The sequence below is a fragment of the Aspergillus heteromorphus genome (assembly GCF_003184545.1).
Source record: "Aspergillus heteromorphus CBS 117.55 chromosome Unknown BO70scaffold_4, whole genome shotgun sequence".
Classification (NCBI taxonomy): Eukaryota; Fungi; Ascomycota; class Eurotiomycetes; order Eurotiales; family Aspergillaceae; genus Aspergillus; species Aspergillus heteromorphus.
Window position 1 is genome coordinate 440,882 of NW_020290409.1, and position 15,370 is coordinate 456,251.

The following is a 15,370-nucleotide window of genomic DNA, read 5'->3' on the forward strand; positions in this document are numbered from 1 at the left end:
AATTCATGCATCGTACGACCAGTACCGCAGCCCGTGGTATAGATCGGCCAACTCTAATATGGCCGCCTGGGCTGCGGAGGTAACAACAACATTAACACCGTCCGCGGGAGTGGTATTCCTAACGCGATTGCACGGGACGGAGACAAAACAACGCAAAACTGGGAGCCCGCGGGGAATGCAAGATGATGTCAATGCACAAGCCAAACGCCGGATTCTCCCGTCCAGGGCTGGGGGTTCGAGTTCGAGGAAAGATGGCAAGGAATTAGAGGACGAAGAGAGAAAAAAAAAAAGAAGAAAAAAGAAAAGGCTCAGACTTGATCTAAACACGCTATTCACCTGGAACGTAAAGAAAGAAAAATGTACATCTTAAGAATGAAGAGCATTATGGACAATCTCAAGCCTCATCATTGAGATTCAGGCACAGGGGAAGGGAACGCAAGCAGAAAGAATGACCCGGTGGATCGGGCGCCATCTAGCAGGCGCATCCATCGTTGGTCGTGGTCTCTTTCGGGGTAATGTTGACATCAATCACTGTAGACGCTCGGTCAGTCTCCACACCAGGGGAACGATGACAGGGGAAGGGGGGAGGACGAACTCTGGTTGTCTCCTCTGTTGCCCTCGCCCTCCATGCCTGGTAGGGCTTGCGCTATTCTCCGGAACAGCTGCTTCACGTTGTGGCCGACCTTGGCACTCGTTTCGATGAACATCAGGCCGTTCTTCTTCGCCTCCTCCTCGCCCTGCGCCGTTGTGACCTCGCGCTTGTCGTTCAAGTCGGTCTTATTGCCGACGAGCACAATGATCACGTCGTTCCCACGCTCCCCACGCACGTCGTCGATCCACTTCCGAGTGTTTTGGAAGGACTTCGCGTTGGAAATGTCGTAGACGACCACGGCGACACTGGAGTCCCGGATGTACGACGGAATCAAAGATCGGAATCGCTCCTGACCGGCCGTATCCCAAAGCTGCAGGCGGACCGTTCTGTCCTCCAAATACATAGTCTAAGACGACGAGAAGCGTTAGCGTTAGCGTTCCTTAGCAGCGCGAGCGGATGGCAAACGAGGGGGTCGGGTGGGTGGGATGGCGAGACACGGTAGGTCTGTTACGCATGGGGACAAGTCGACCGGGCGTGGTATACCTTCGACAGAAAATCGATTCCAATGGTAGCTTGGTACGTGTTGTCAAACGAATCGTACATGAACCGGGTGATCAGAGAGGTTTTCCCAACTGTGAGACAGAAGTCAGAGATCGGGTGGCGCCCAGGAGGGGAGTGTGAGGGTGCGTCTGGTCGCGAAAGGTGTCCGTACCACTCTGCTCGCCCAAAAAAACCAGCCTGTTACTCGGTTAGCCGGTCATGATCACCGCCAAACATCCCGCGTGCGATTCAGACGTACTTGAATTTCTTCAGAGGGTTCGAATACGACCCTACTCCGGAGGTGGATGCCATGGCAGCAGAGGTCCTGGTATTCAATGCGGCGGCGGAATCAGGGGTAGCGGTAGCGGTAGCGGAGGGATGTCGCAGTGGTGGGGAAGGGAGGAAGATACTAGGGATACAATGGCATTGAAGGGGGGGCGTTTTGAGGGGGGGGGAGAAGGTGTCGAGAAACAAGCAAGGTGATGAGGAAGAGGAGGAGGTTGTTCAGAGAGTCGAGTGGACAAGAGCTGGACCCATGGATCGGTCCGGGGAAGTTGACAGTATTATATGGGATTATTATGATGGACTCGGTCTCCGTATCGCCGCCCGCCCACCTGCCGCGGAACAACCCCGGCCCGGGCTCGTCCACCGCCCGGGCGAGTTCCAAACATGAACACAGTACACGCTACTAACGCTACGCTACACGGCCCGCCCGGTCAAGAGCTCCTACGCTCATCCTCTGTCTCTGTCTCTTCGCTCTCTCCTATATCGATTCATCCCCCCTCTCGTCTTCACCGGACCACCCCCCCACCCAGCTTGCTGTCCCCGATCTCCTCCAGCGCCCTGATTCTGTTTTCCGCGGAGGGTTCATCATGGTTCTCGTCTATCCTGCCGGTGCTGCAACCGTGGCACTCGTGGTCGTAGGAGTGTGTAAGTGGTGATGTGCTACCTGGCCGTGGGAAAGGAAGGAACATACTGACGCCTTCTGTCTTGTCTCTCTGCGCAGATCTGCTCTTCCACGGTGAGGGCGAGAAATTCAATGTATGCACCCGCCTTCACGCGCTCTCCTACCCTGCCTGCCTCATAGCCCAACTCCCCCGCTAACCCGGTCTAGGTCGGCCTATTCCTCGAGTCGGTGTCCCCGTATGCCTGGGCGAACCTCGGAATTGCCATGTGTATTGGTCTGTCGGTCGTCGGGGCCTCATGGTAGGGACTTCTGCGTCTGGCGTGGGATGGGATACAAGAGCGGGTTTGCTAACGACCTTGGCTACCAGGGGTATCTTCCTGACCGGCTCGTCGATTGTGGGTGGAGGTGTCAAGGCACCCCGGATTCGCACCAAGAACCTGATCTCCATCATCTTCTGTGAAGTGGTGGCTATCTACGGCGTCATCATGGCCATTGTCTTTTCCTCCAAGCTCAACCTCATCGAGGGCGACCAGCTCTTCTCCGGCAGCGACTACTATACCGGGTTCGCGCTGTTCTGGGGTGGCATCACCGTCGGCGCATGTAACCTGATCTGCGGCATCTCCGTCGGTATTAACGGTAGTGGTGCTGCCCTGGCCGACGCCGCCGACCCGAGCTTGTTAGTCTTTCCCGCCCCTCCCCCTCCCCCTCCCCCTGTACGGAATGGACGCTAACTGTGCCTGCTATAGGTTCGTCAAGATCCTCGTGGTGGAGATCTTCAGCTCCGTGCTTGGTCTTTTCGGTCTGATTGTCGGACTCCTGATCGGCGGAAAGGCGCTGGACTTCGGGGCCGCGTGAGAAGAGTGTCGAGGGAGGTATAGAGGGCGGTGGTGGGGATGATGTGTATGACTTATATCATTCTTGTCTTCAATTTTCTGTTGTCCTTTTCATAAGCCGCATCGGGGCGCACGGATTCGATTTGATTGTAGAACCTTTCTTTTTTTTTTTGGCTATGCGTGAATTGCATTGATAGTCTTGCTGTTTGGTTTGTCTGACGGAGAGATCGGGAGGATGTGGTGTACAGTAACGAACGAGCGTATCCAAAATGAAACCCTGAATTGTCGCCAAATCAAGCAAATCCACCACATCAAACCAAGGACTACTCAATTTTTTCAAGTCGTACTTACCATCATGCGCTTCGGAAATGTGGACTGGGATAGATAGATAACCGGTACCATGATGCGGCCTAGCGCTCTCCACATTTCAAGTTATCAAGACTAACCAACCGCGCATGGATACTTCCTTAGTACTACTTGACTTTCCCTTCCTCCTCCCCCTCCCCCCCAAACTGTCCCCAACAACCATCCCATCCCATCCCATCCCAAACATGACGGACAACACCCTCAACGTCGCGATCCTAATTGTCTCCGACACAGCCTCCCAGGACCCCTCATCTGACCGGGTCGGAGACACTCTGACGACCACAATCTCCACCCAAGGGTCGAACCACTGGGGAACGCCCGTTATCAAGATCGTGCCGGACAATGTGCTGGACATCCAGCGCTCGATTTGCGACTGGACCGATGGGCCGAACTGGATGAATCTGGTCCTGGTGAGCGGAGGCACAGGGTTCGCGATCAAGGACAATACGCCTGAGGTTCGTCCGTAGCCCCCGCCTTCTCTCTTCGAAAGGTGTATTGATACTAATACATCTTCCCCTCGTCGTCGCTGATATCTGGGCAGGCCGTTTCGCCGCTCATTCATCGCCATGCATCTGGCCTGGTGTGCGTCATCCCCGCATTCTTGTGTCCTACAAATGAAATGGGACTGCTAGCGTCGCGTCTTGGTGTCTTGGTTTCTTCTGTGTACTGACTAAGAGATGCGTCCAGACACGGCATGCTTGCCGCTTCATTGAAAGTCACCCCGTGTACGACACACCGCATTCTACTATCTACCTACCCACTGTCTATGACTGCTAACAAGCATGAGGACCAGTCGCGATGATGTCCCGGCCTGTTGCAGGCGTGAGAGACAAGACACTACTGATCACCCTGCCGGGATCCCCAAAGGGCGCCAAAGAGAACCTCGAAGCCATCATCAAGCTCCTACCGCATGCGTGTAGCCAAGCGGCGGGGGCAAACTCGCGCGCTCAACACGCCGGCGGGGTGAAAAAGCTCGAGGCCGAAGCAGGAGTATCTTCCTCTGCCTCGGCAAGCAAACCAGACGACCATCACCATCACCATCACCATGGCCACCACGACCATTCGCATGCCCACGGCCACGTCGTGCCTAGAGCGCACACCTCCCCATCGGAGCGACCACCGCAGTCCAACGACCCCAATGCCGGACCGACCCGTCGATACCGCGAGTCCCCATACCCGATGCTCTCGGTAGACGAAGCGCTCCAACTGATCAGCCAACACACGCCGGACCCCGCGATCATCGAAGTCCCCGTGACTACCGCCCTGGTCGGATCGGTGATCGCCGAGGATGTGTATGCGGGCGAAGCCGTACCGGCATACCGAGCCAGCATCGTGGACGGATACGCGGTGATCGCACCCGAGACGGCGGACGCGGGCCCCAGCACCAAAGGCATATTCCCCGTTGCTTCGATCACGCACGCCAATGAAGGCGGCACCCTGGCCCCTCTGGAACGGGGCACCATCGCCCGAATCACAACGGGAGCTCCGCTCCCGCCCAACGCCAACGCCGTCGTAATGGTCGAAGACACCATCCTCGCCACCACCACGCCAGACGGCCAAGAAGAAGCCACGGTCGAGATCCTGACGGGGGAGATCAAACCGCGAGAAAACGTCCGCGAGCCCGGCAGCGACATCGCGCTGGGGTCGCGGATCCTACAAAAAGGCGATGTGATCACGTCCGTGGGCGGCGAAATCGGACTTCTGGCCGCGACGGGAACCCGGACGGTGAGAGTGTACAAGAAGCCATGCATCGGGGTACTCAGCACGGGGGATGAACTGGTGGAACACGACGACCCGCGACCTCTGCAAGGCGGACAGATCCGCGACTCGAACCGGCCCTCTTTACTCTCGTGTCTCACATCCTGGGGCTTCCCTGTCGTGGATCTCGGCATCGCCCGAGACACTCCAGCCGGGGAACTCGAACAAAGTCTCCGGGATGGCCTCCGCGGCATTGGCCCGAAATCCAGCGCCGACGTGATCATCACCACGGGGGGCGTCTCGATGGGCGAACTCGACCTCCTAAAGCCCACGATTGAGCGTTCCCTAGGCGGAACCATCCACTTCGGCCGCGTGGCCATGAAGCCCGGAAAACCGACCACGTTCGCAACGATCCCATTCAAGCCGACATCTGCCTCCCCGTCGTCGTCAGCAGTGCAACAAGAACGCGAATCAAAACTCATCTTCTCTCTCCCCGGAAACCCGGCCTCGGCACTAGTCACCCTCAATCTGTTCGTGCTTCCCTCGCTGCACAAGCTCATGGGGATGGGCCAGAGACAGCAGCAGCCGTCGGCAGGTACGGCAGTGTCCGTGCCCCTCGGGCTACCGCTCGTCTCGGTGACCCTGGCGCATCCATTCCCAGTAGATGCCAAACGGACGGAGTATCATCGGGCCGTGGTCACGGCGTCTCGCACGGATGGCCGGCTTTATGCCATGAGTACGGGGCTGGAAGGAGTGGGACAGCGGAGTTCGAGGGTGGGAAGTTTGGCTAGTGCGAATGCGCTGTTGGTGCTGCGGCCGGGGGGTGGGAAAATGGACAAGGGGGCGTTGGTGGAGGCGTTGATGTTGGGCACTCTGGTCGCGGAGGATTAAAAAAAGAGCTGTACGGAAACTGAAACGTCAGTCTTCTCCTCGAGGCGCACACCCCCCCCCCCCCCCCCCCCCCCCAAACACGAAGTGAAAGGGGAGAGAAAGACAAGGAAAGAAAAGGAAAGAAACAGGGAGAGATATTTCCATTTATTTTGTCGCAATGAGGTTTCTTCAAACCCCAAAAAAAAGAGAGCAAGAGAAGAAAAGAAATGAGAGTGGAAAGTATATACATCTGGCAGTGCCCATCTTTCCTAATGGGCGGTAAGATCATTAAAAGTAGTTACTCACATCGTAAGATGTCCAAGAAAAAACGCCAGAGGATATCCGAGAATGGTCATTATGCATCATGAAAATCAGGAGATGGCATCAAGTACTGAAACGAAGAAGCGCTGGCTGTGTCTCTGTGTTTGTGCACTGGAGTCCAAACAAGGGCATCGTTGCCAAACTAAAGCGATTTCGCGCTGCGCCATCGATAGGGGAGGGACAGTCTGACAGAAAGCATCTGGGAGAGGGAGAGAAGGAAGAGACCACGAGTGACATCTAGCAAGATGTGGAAAATCATGGAGGGCGTGAGAGGGGGAGAGAATCCAATCAGCCTTTGTGAATCTTCCAACCCTTCTTCTTCCCGGCCCGCAGCACGGGGAGTGTGTGATGTCGACCCTGTTTTCGGGCTATCTCGATGACCAGGAAGCGAACGAAATCCGTCAAGGTCCAGTAGCTGCTATGGGCGCTGAGCATGTTCAGGTACTGGATGTTCAGGGGCCCGCCACCGCCGGAAAGGAAGTAGTCGATTTGGCCGTTATCGTTGAGGAGGAACATGCGCTTTTCGGCGATTTCCTCGCGTGTGAAGTCGTGGGTTTCGAGCTCGACGTTGGTAGGAAGCTTGGTCACGGTCGCTGGACGGGTGGGGATGGTGGCCGTGGAGGAGATCAGGGCCGGGGGTGAACTCCAGCGGAACACGGTGCCGACGGACTGCCAGAGCGATGCGGTGGAGGTTGGGATGGAAGCGGGTTTGAGAGAATTGGCTAGGTCGCTATCAACTGCGGCGTTGACGTGGTAGGCGATTGCTGCATGGTGTTAGTATGTAGCGGTTTCGATGGAGGGATGCGGAAGAGACACGTACGATCGGTGGTGTGCATGATATTGTACAAGTTATCCACGGCCAAACAGCCATAGGTATCTGCTTCGCCTGCGACCCCTCGTAGTCGGTCATCGCCTTCGCAACCTGGTTTCTCTCTACCACGTCGTGGCAGAAGGTTCGCTGCATACAAATGTCAGCGTAGGGGAATGGAAAGGAGAAAGGGCATCTTGCCTTTGTTTAAAAGCAGAAAGAAACCGGCCGGGCTACCGCAAATAAACAGGTTCCTCGTGTCAAACTCAAACATGTCTCCGTGAATGCCAGTATTGGAAAAGTCCAGGTGCGGGATCTTGGTCGGCTGATGACTGAGGATATCCAGGGCCATGGCACTGCCCAGAGAATGGGCGAGGAGGTGGACCCGTCCATGCTGCTGAAACCCTGGGTTGTTTTCGCACCAAAGCCGGAAGATGCGGTTAGCTTCTCGGACCACTGCGCGGATCATCTTCGGCTTATGATGGGACAGATAGTAAGGTATATCCAGCATGACATCGCTGATCAATGATCGGACGGCGGGAATAGTCGCAGGCGTGATATCATCAAGGGAATAGTGGTTGGCAGCCGGGTCCTCGGCGGCAGGGGATTCAAGATTGGCTTCATCCAAAGACAGGGTGGACCGCCAATTAATTGGGAGAACCATGATGCCCTCATGGCCTGGTCGTACGTGTGGCCAGACCGTCTCGCTATTTAGTTCCATGTTGATTTGCCTCCGGAAAGCATTAATGGCGTGGGTAAAATGAAAGCTTTCCATACGTTCTGACAATTTCTGGCCAATCCCGTGTATGACAAGCACCAGGTCCGTTGGTGCGGGTCGTAACTCCTCTATCGCACAGGCATAACAGATAGGCTCACCAGATGTCGCTGACATGGCCCGGGACTGAGTCCTGCGAAGATAATTCCTCACGTCTACGGGGCTGGGTTTGCTTGGATGTAATCGGTCCCACAATCGCCTACTGAAGCCACGAACCACGGGGATGCCGATCTGTCTTCCTTTACGAATCGCACTGAGCGGCCTTCTCCCCCTCGACACGGAGGGAAGGAGGCTGGGCCGGAGGATCTGCGCGTTCCTTCCATCGGCGTAGATGACACTAGAGTTCAGGAAGAGCTTGACCGCTTCAGAATGTGCAGAAGTGGCCCCCGCAGCCCGATTGGTATCAGTTGTCATGCCATGGAGCCCATCGATCCTGTGTGGATTTGACAAACGCGCAGCGGAGCTAGAGGTTTCAGAACCCGGTGCCACCGCCGCTGTGGGTGGTCGTGTCGTGTTCACTTTGGGCCACAGTCTGTGTACGATCTTCACCTCAGCGTCAGCCCCGTTGTCGACACAGCTATTCAGCTCATCCTGCCATGTCTCGGTCCACGGCTTTAGGTAAGTGTATCCGTCTTCTAGTTTATTGGCAAGCTCGGTCTCCACGGGCAACATGGTATTCTTGTAAAACCAGGTCGCGCGGATGACATTTGAGATATCGTGTAAAGGACTCCAGTATATGGGTTTCATCTGCCAGAGGATTAGCGCTTCACCTGTCCAGCGCCAGAGGCATGGGCAGCGGAGTGACGGCAGTTGTACGGTACCTTTAGAGTCGGCAGTTCCACAAGGTGGAGGCGGGACGCACCAACGGGGACCTTGCTCTGTGTCTCGTCAATCGGGGCGGGCCCCCCAGTCTCGTCATCAGAGCCTTCGGGAGACCTCTGACGAATCGACGTTCTGAGACCCGATGGCTTGGACGCCGCTTGAGTCATCGGCACAGTCTGAGGTACCTCATCCCCATCGTTTGACGAAGCAGACCCAACCGATCGTCCCAAGGCGCTCTGCATCTGGGAAATAGGGGCTCTGGCAAAGGGGGAGCCAGTGATGCTCGCATCGCGTGAAGGGTAGCTTCGTGGACTGGTGCCCTCTGCTCCGTCAGGTGCTGTCTCCTCATTGAGCGACGTCCCACTGGCCTTAGTTTCTACTGTCCTGAGTTTGTCACTCAGAGCCCGCTCTTTTCTCTGACGGGTGCCGGTGTCGAACGTATGACCGTACTCTAAGCTACTGCCAACTGTGCGTGACCTTTCTCGGGCTCTGTTGTTTCCGTTCGCCTCGCCAGCTTCGTTTCCCGGTCGCATCCGGAGATCAGTCGGCATTCGGTTGTCCCACGACAGTGGAGGGGCACTGCCCCCAAGCGAGGGTGCATCGCTGCGGCGCCCCATGAATTCACGGTCGGGTCCGTTTGTCTCCCAGTTACCCGCCGGCGCCGCACCGTCCTGAAATTTGGATTTCCCAGAAAGCCTCTGTCTCACATCCCGCTGCAGTGCCTTCCAGGTGTCTTCCAGGGTCGCATTGTCCCTCACCGAGAAAGGATGGAGCGGAGCCCTTTCATTTTCGGGACCCTGACCGCCAGATGGGAGAGCGGCCAACGGATCATCGATGGGTAACGGGGAGGTGTAAAAGAACTGTGGACGAGCGGCAGGTGGCCGGTCTTGGAGAAACCAGGAGGATGGATCGGGATCATCGTCAGCGAGAAAACATGTAGGGCCATAGGTATGGATGGGTCCGGTGGTCATGGTGACGGGCCGCCGCGGCAGGAACACAGGACTCCAGATCGCGGGGAGTGCGTAGAGCGTGGAGAAACAAGACCAGTAGGAAAGAATCACGGCGGCCCAGCAGTCATCATTGAGAGCTCAGCTGTGGGTTTAATAGCAATCCCAGTTGAGACACGGGGGTTGGCCGTGGACGGCCTCCAGCAGGAGGTCGGGTTGAGCAAGGGAGGTCGGGCATCAAGGAGAGCCTCTAAAGAGCTCAGTAGGTGGATGGAAGACGGAGAATACCATAATTAGAAGCAGGGGTGGGGAAGGGGAGGGCATACGGTGCTCCAGCCATCCAAGGGGAGCGACGTGGAGCAGGAGGAGATAGATAGTCGGGGGATGTCAAGGAAGGAAGGGAGAAAAGCAACGAATGTTGTTTGTTTTCTGGGGGAAGGCCAAGATGGGGGGACATCCAATGACGTCGGTCCACGTGAATACTGCATCTGGACGGTACCGTAACGGTCCTATCTACTGGACTCGGTATGATCATGGTATAATATGGTATGGTATGGTATGGTATAGTATGGTATGGGCCTCTCCTCCACATCCACATTCACCAGGCGGCGACAGAGGGACTGGAAGAGAAAAGGAAGCCCGAGTTCTTTGGTTTCTAGAATCCTATGGCTTTCATGACCGTTTCTGGATTTGTTTATTTATCTTGCTTGGTTACTTTGAGACTGGCTGTCTTCCCCTCCCCCGCCTTGGAGGTCTTTCTTGCTGAACCCTAATTTCTTCCATGGTATGTTTTTATTTTTCTTCTATAAAGGCAAAAAGTAGTTGGCGAGATGATGAAAAGTAACCAAATGCAATAATCCCCCCCCCGACATCAAGAGTCCAGCTGTGCCTTCTCGTCCATTTCGCTCGGCTGGCCCTCGACAAAAACAACGCCCTTGCCGATCAGCTTCCCCCTCCATCCCGATACAACACTGCACTTGACATCAGCAGGATTTTATGCCCGTCCAGCTCCTCCGAAATCTTCTCAGTCGCACCGTGTGCTCGATCCAGCCGTAGGCTGTTGGACTTGTGACGAAACTCCAGCGAGTCGAGTGAGCGAAGGTCATGGAATTCCACGTAATGCGCGTCGAAGGCAATGTCAATGGACAATTCGGCTGCCTCCTCATACATCTGAGTAAACCACAGGGACCTTCGCTCGGCATTCTTGTCGGTGTCCTCGGGGGACAGGGGTTTGAGTAAGGATTGAAAATCCTCATCCGCAAGCGTATTGGATGCCAATTTTTGGGCCATGACCAGCCATCGATCGTGGGTTTTTTGGCCAAATTCCGGGTGTTTTCTCGGCGGCCGTTTGTCTATATTGGCAAGGCGGACGGTGGTTCTTCGCCATAGACAGGCTTCGGCGTGGTCAACTAGATGGCGTGTGTGAATGAATGAATGGATGAATGAATGTAAGTCAGGCTGGCAGGGATGACAGAGTGGTACGCACCTTTCATGAAATCTTGATGAAGGCCGTGGAGCTGTGTCCCTAGGGACGTACTTATAGGTCCATCTTGGCCATCTTGGTGGTCCTCGAGGAACCAGAAGGGGTTTATCCAGAACCGTCGGATCAAATCTTTGTAGAGCATTCTTTCGGCGGCCCATATTTCGATACTGCTCCTGGCCTCCGACGGAAGGCGAGTGACTAACTCATCCCATTCGAGGCCTTCCGTGTAATAGCCATCAAGTCTCGCAAGGATTCTCTGTTTCTGTTCTTTGGACAAACGGTCAAAATCAGTAACTCCATCGTAGCCATAGTGAGAGACAAAATTATGGCAGCCTTTCCACATCCCACCGACTTCCATGGGCCACAGGCTTGGACAGAGTGCTGTGGTCAAGGAACTTCCCTGTTGGAATCCCCGCTTATCCCAATCATCCTCATAGCTGAGTAGCTCCCTTTCCAAATTATCAACTTGAAATGTCAAAGTATTGATCAGATTGTCTTTGTTGTCGCTATCAGACTGCTCGGAGGGCTTGGTCTGGCCGAGTGTTTCGACCCGAGATATCGTTTGCGTGCTGTTCGCCTGAGATTCCAACCCTTTGAGCTTCAGGCGCTCGGATTTGCGGGTGCCTTCTTGGGGTGCTTTGCCCTGGGTATCCTTCCTGATCGAAGAGGCAGGATCACCTATACCTTTGGCCTTGAAGGAAGGTCAGTAAGATTCATAGTATTGGATACTGCTTGACTGTACCTTCATGTCTTTTCGTCTTGGCAGCATCCTTGGCCTTCCAGTTAGCCCAAATCGACGGAGGAGATCGTGTTGTCAAGGTAAACACGCTTGTTGTGTTGAATGAGGGCAAGTAGAAACTCAGGTTCCTGTGTAGAGAAGTTGAAGGGATGGGAGACGGGGGAAGATATGATAGAGAGGAGTCTTTGCTTGGGTTCTTTCTTTGTCCTTTGATATTCATGCCTCCCAGTGCTTTTTTTTTTTTTTTTTTTGATTTCCTTCCCGTGGACACTCTCACTGAATCCGAAATTCATCTAGCTAGAAACATGAAGAAATTCACACCAATATATATATATATATCCAAACATCAAGACTCCGACTGCGGGTTGTCACCCCCGGTAGCACCTTCGCATTGGCTGGTCCTCCAAAAAAACAAGCGCTTTGGAGCACAGATCATTCCGCACGTCCAGCGCCCCTCCGACTAGATACATTGCCGGTCTCTCCACCAGTAGGACTTCATGTCCGTCCAACCAATCCTCTCCGTTGAATAGCTTGTGGCAGCGAGGGCCTCGGCCTCATGATGATAGACCAGAGGTTGGAGAGACCGGATATCCTTGAAGTCAACATAGTAGGAGAAGTAGCACATCATAATAGACCACTTGGCTGCCTTGCGGTATATATCAGTCATCTCAGTGAACCTTTCATGTTCTTTCCAGGGCTCACTAACCGGGATGTGGTACACCCAAAGGGGGTTCCCTACCCCTTACACCATACCTCTATCGTTAGGATTGTCTTTTTCCATCGACAGGGTGATCCCTAGCGTTGCTGTTTTGTGAAAGAAAGAATTTCAAAGTGACATGCGAGCATTTATCTGCTTATAGTCTAGCTTGCGACCGTGACTTTACGTTTCGAGACCAGAGCATTCATTCTGCAGAAGTTGACAGACTACGATAGCTCAACCAGAGGGATTGTAGCTAACAAGATGCAGCCATGAGAGCTAGGGCAGGTCTGGAAAATCCATTTTTTGCCATACATGTCAGATGAGCGGAGATGCTAACTACCACACTCCTAGCTACTCCAAACCTAGCATATCCTCCGAGTATCCGAGAGAGTCCCGCCTCTCAAGTCAGTAGGCCATCCAGTGCGATTGCTCGTACTTTCCCGTTGGTCGAAACAAGCGCGGCTCGTCATCCCCAGCGGGCGCGTGGTGGCGAAGCTGCTCCAGATGCGATTTCATGATAGACAGCGTCTCCATCTGCAGCTCCTGGAACGTGAGATAGGTGATGAGCGGCGCGCCCAGCATGTCGAGCAGCTTGTGGATATCGTGCATGTGCTTGCGGATGGCGCTATCCGGGGCGCAGAACGTGCGGACGCCCATCTCCTTGCTGACGGCGTTCCAGTTATTCAGGGTCGACTTCAAGAGCACAGGATTGACAGCCCATTCGCCGTGGAAGCGCAGCGTGCGAATGTTGGCCAGGATCAACTGCCGCTGCGTGGCCTGGTCGAACTGGAACTCGATCACCTGCGGCCGGTTCTTCGCGCCCCAGAGCTGAGTGACCTTGCGGATCGACTCCTCCGACAGCCGTCCTTCGGTGTGCTGCTGCAGCAGGAATCTGTTGGCACTGCCGCAGATCATGACCTCCATCTCCGAGTACAGCTTGGCCTGCGTCGGGGCGTCCAGGGAGATGGGAATGTGTGATTCGGGGACAGCCCGGGAGCGGAGGGGCGTGTGATTGAGGGGATTCGGATAGGCTTTGGCCATCTCGTCCGCCTGGGGATGGTGGAGGTTAGCAGGTATGTCTGGCTATTTTTTCAACAAAAGTGGGGGAGTTGTCTCTGACTTACCAGTACCTCGACTTGCTTGATGACCTTCTTGCCAAACCCCCTCAGACCCTTGAATCGCCGGCTGCTACGTGGAAGGTCCTTCAGGTCGGCGGTGCATCCAAGCCAGCCTTTCTCGCCGAAGAGCTTCTTGTGCGAGGCTGGGGTCTGTCTCAGGGGAGCTTCGATCACCGAGAGATCCAGCCAGTCTGTTTGACCTGTCTCCGCTGATTTGGGATGGCCCACGTATTCGACGGCCGCCGCCATCTGGCTGGACCCGATCCTGGCGGGAGTCTGATAAGACGGCGTGTACTGCTTCCCTGGGTGGAAGACCACGTCCGGCGTCTCCGAGGCATATAGACTGGAGCTAGACGGGAACTGTCGGAGCAAGGGGGACGACGATGATTCGTGCCGAAGTCGAAACAAATCGTGGCCGGTACCCATGCATGGCAACGATGAACCACTCGACGAGGCATCCGAGACGACCGTTCTGGTCGCGGCCAGTAGTGCCTTCCGGTTCCAGAGAGTCATGATGTCGTCGTAAAGCGGATTGAGTCCAGAGATATCGTTGTACTTACTGTTTCCACCGCTGCGTTAGCTTGTCCGCCGCTGATCTGCTGGGGGGGATGAACTGGTCTTACGCCGGACTGGGGAGGACGGAGACGTCCGAGGCCGTGTCGGTTTCGTTCTTGCTCTCCATCTTGGGATCTTGAGTCCAATGCGACCTTTGAGGGTAGAGCAGATGGCTATCGGCAGAGAGTTGTACAAATCGGTCAAAGCAAAGACCTCGAAACATGTAAAGACTACCAACAACTGGGATAGCAGAGTGCCTGGAGGACATGAACATGCTGTGTTGTGTCGAGAGAATCAAGAGAAGTATACAGAGCTCATCCTATATTGATCCATTCAAGAAGGTGTTCCTCCTATTGAAAACAAGACAATAGAGTGGGGTTGGTATTGAATTAAAGTAGATAGGGTCTATTCATCAAAGTGGGTCCTGAGAGATCTTATGATTCTATGCAGTAAGTGAATCCACGCTATTCTCTTAAGATAATAGGAAGATTTTTTTTTCAATAGATTAATAAGAAAGAGACAATCTTTCTATTTTCAAAATGAAAAAAACTCTCTTAATTGCACCTTAGATGGGAAATCTCTTGCTTTGGTGCCATGTGGTTTTTCTTATAGGGCTGAATCTCATATTGTTGGGTTGTAACACCTGCGGTGCAATTAAGCTTCATGCAAATAAGCAGGCGCGCTAATTCTCCGACCCCCCGACAGGTGCCAAGTTGGATTGATTCTGGAAGCTTCTTTATTATATTAACATGCTTTGATGAGGATAGATATTCAGTATCTTCACACATGGCTTAATACAAGGACGCAGAATATACGCCATCTTAAATCAAGCTATATCATAAAATACACCCATTGTTGAGTATGTAGGTAGGTATTAGAGCTCCAAACATGGATAATACCACATATTACCCAAGATCTTACCCCGTGTTGTGTAATCCGAATACCGTATGGTACATATCTGGTATCCGGGTTACCTGTGGTATGGCATCATGGTCAACGGTGTCGGCGGATGCTTCCGCAGGCTGTCAGGCACGCACAGAATGCCATGATTATTCTGGAATAATATGCAGAATATTTCCACTGCATGCATATATATATATATATATATATAATAACGGTGATGATTAAGATATCCGATAGATAATATTCCATACTAAATAAAATACAATAAGTTAATCTCCCCCCTTAATACAGGTAATAACCCATAAAGGCGGCAACACCTGAAGTGTAAAGTTGTGCCGAAGACCGACAGACAACATCAATCACATCACGGCCCCGCACCGAATCCCTTCACCT

At 54.1% G+C, this 15,370-nt stretch overlaps 6 protein-coding genes across 6 annotated transcripts; 2 read left to right on the plus strand and 4 right to left on the minus strand.

Annotated features, from left to right (window-relative positions):
- Nucleotides 1–472: 472 nt before the first annotated feature.
- Nucleotides 473–1,444, minus strand: BO70DRAFT_393565 (Rab family GTPase YPT6; the record flags this gene model as incomplete). Its single annotated transcript, XM_025546384.1, has 5 exons — nt 473–531; nt 596–998; nt 1,136–1,224; nt 1,305–1,330; nt 1,392–1,444. 5 exons carry the CDS (start codon nt 1,442–1,444, stop codon nt 473–475), a joined length of 630 nt encoding a protein of 209 aa, XP_025402233.1.
- An 809-nt stretch (nt 1,445–2,253) lies between these two features.
- Nucleotides 2,254–3,148, plus strand: BO70DRAFT_359361 (H(+)-transporting V0 sector ATPase subunit c''). The gene is made up of 3 exons (XM_025542522.1): nt 2,254–2,338; nt 2,407–2,715; nt 2,786–3,148. Exons 1-3 carry the CDS (start codon nt 2,304–2,306, stop codon nt 2,892–2,894), a joined length of 453 nt encoding a protein of 150 aa, XP_025402234.1. The 5' UTR covers nt 2,254–2,303; the 3' UTR covers nt 2,895–3,148.
- An 876-nt stretch (nt 3,149–4,024) lies between these two features.
- Nucleotides 4,025–5,882, plus strand: BO70DRAFT_359364 (uncharacterized protein). The gene has a single exon (XM_025542523.1). It carries the CDS (start codon nt 4,040–4,042, stop codon nt 5,825–5,827), a length of 1,788 nt encoding a protein of 595 aa, XP_025402235.1. The 5' UTR covers nt 4,025–4,039; the 3' UTR covers nt 5,828–5,882.
- A 70-nt stretch (nt 5,883–5,952) lies between these two features.
- Nucleotides 5,953–9,850, minus strand: BO70DRAFT_359365 (DDHD family phospholipase). The gene is made up of 4 exons (XM_025542524.1): nt 8,532–9,850; nt 7,137–8,457; nt 6,948–7,085; nt 5,953–6,891 (listed from the first exon to the last, which is right to left on the minus strand). The coding sequence occupies exons 1-4, from the start codon at nt 9,501–9,503 to the stop codon at nt 6,416–6,418; spliced, it is 2,907 nt and encodes a 968-aa protein (XP_025402236.1). The 5' UTR covers nt 9,504–9,850; the 3' UTR covers nt 5,953–6,415.
- Nucleotides 9,851–10,421: 571 nt separating this feature from the next.
- On the minus strand, nt 10,422–11,710 carry BO70DRAFT_377504 (uncharacterized protein; the record flags this gene model as incomplete). The annotated part of the gene is made up of 3 exons (XM_025545196.1): nt 10,422–10,888; nt 10,966–11,653; nt 11,705–11,710. The coding sequence occupies 3 exons, from the start codon at nt 11,708–11,710 to the stop codon at nt 10,422–10,424; spliced, it is 1,161 nt and encodes a 386-aa protein (XP_025402237.1).
- Nucleotides 11,711–12,806: 1,096 nt separating this feature from the next.
- Nucleotides 12,807–14,201, minus strand: BO70DRAFT_377505 (uncharacterized protein; the record flags this gene model as incomplete). Its single annotated transcript, XM_025545197.1, has 3 exons — nt 12,807–13,451; nt 13,526–14,078; nt 14,143–14,201. The coding sequence occupies 3 exons, from the start codon at nt 14,199–14,201 to the stop codon at nt 12,807–12,809; spliced, it is 1,257 nt and encodes a 418-aa protein (XP_025402238.1).
- Between the last annotated feature and the right edge of the window lie 1,169 nt (nt 14,202–15,370).

Bases quoted from the DNA above. Each gene is read 5' to 3' on its own strand.
- BO70DRAFT_359361 (XM_025542522.1), top strand. From the start codon at position 2,304: ATGTGTATTGGTCTGTCGGTCGTCGGGGCCTCATG. The intron at 2,339-2,406 runs GTAGGGACTTCT...CTTGGCTACCAG, and splicing joins TCGGTCGTCGGGGCCTCATG to GGGTATCTTCCTGACCGGCT. The intron at 2,716-2,785 runs GTTAGTCTTTCC...TGCCTGCTATAG, and splicing joins GACGCCGCCGACCCGAGCTT to GTTCGTCAAGATCCTCGTGG.
- BO70DRAFT_359364 (XM_025542523.1), top strand. From the start codon at position 4,040: ATGTCCCGGCCTGTTGCAGGCGTGAGAGACAAGACACTACTGATCACC.
- BO70DRAFT_359365 (XM_025542524.1), bottom strand. From the start codon at position 9,503: ATGACCACCGGACCCATCCATACCTATGGCCCTACATGTTTTCTCGCT. The intron at 8,458-8,531 runs GTACCGTACAAC...ATCCTCTGGCAG, and splicing joins TGGAACTGCCGACTCTAAAG to ATGAAACCCATATACTGGAG. The intron at 7,086-7,136 runs GCAAGATGCCCT...ATTTGTATGCAG, and splicing joins CTTTCTGCTTTTAAACAAAG to CGAACCTTCTGCCACGACGT.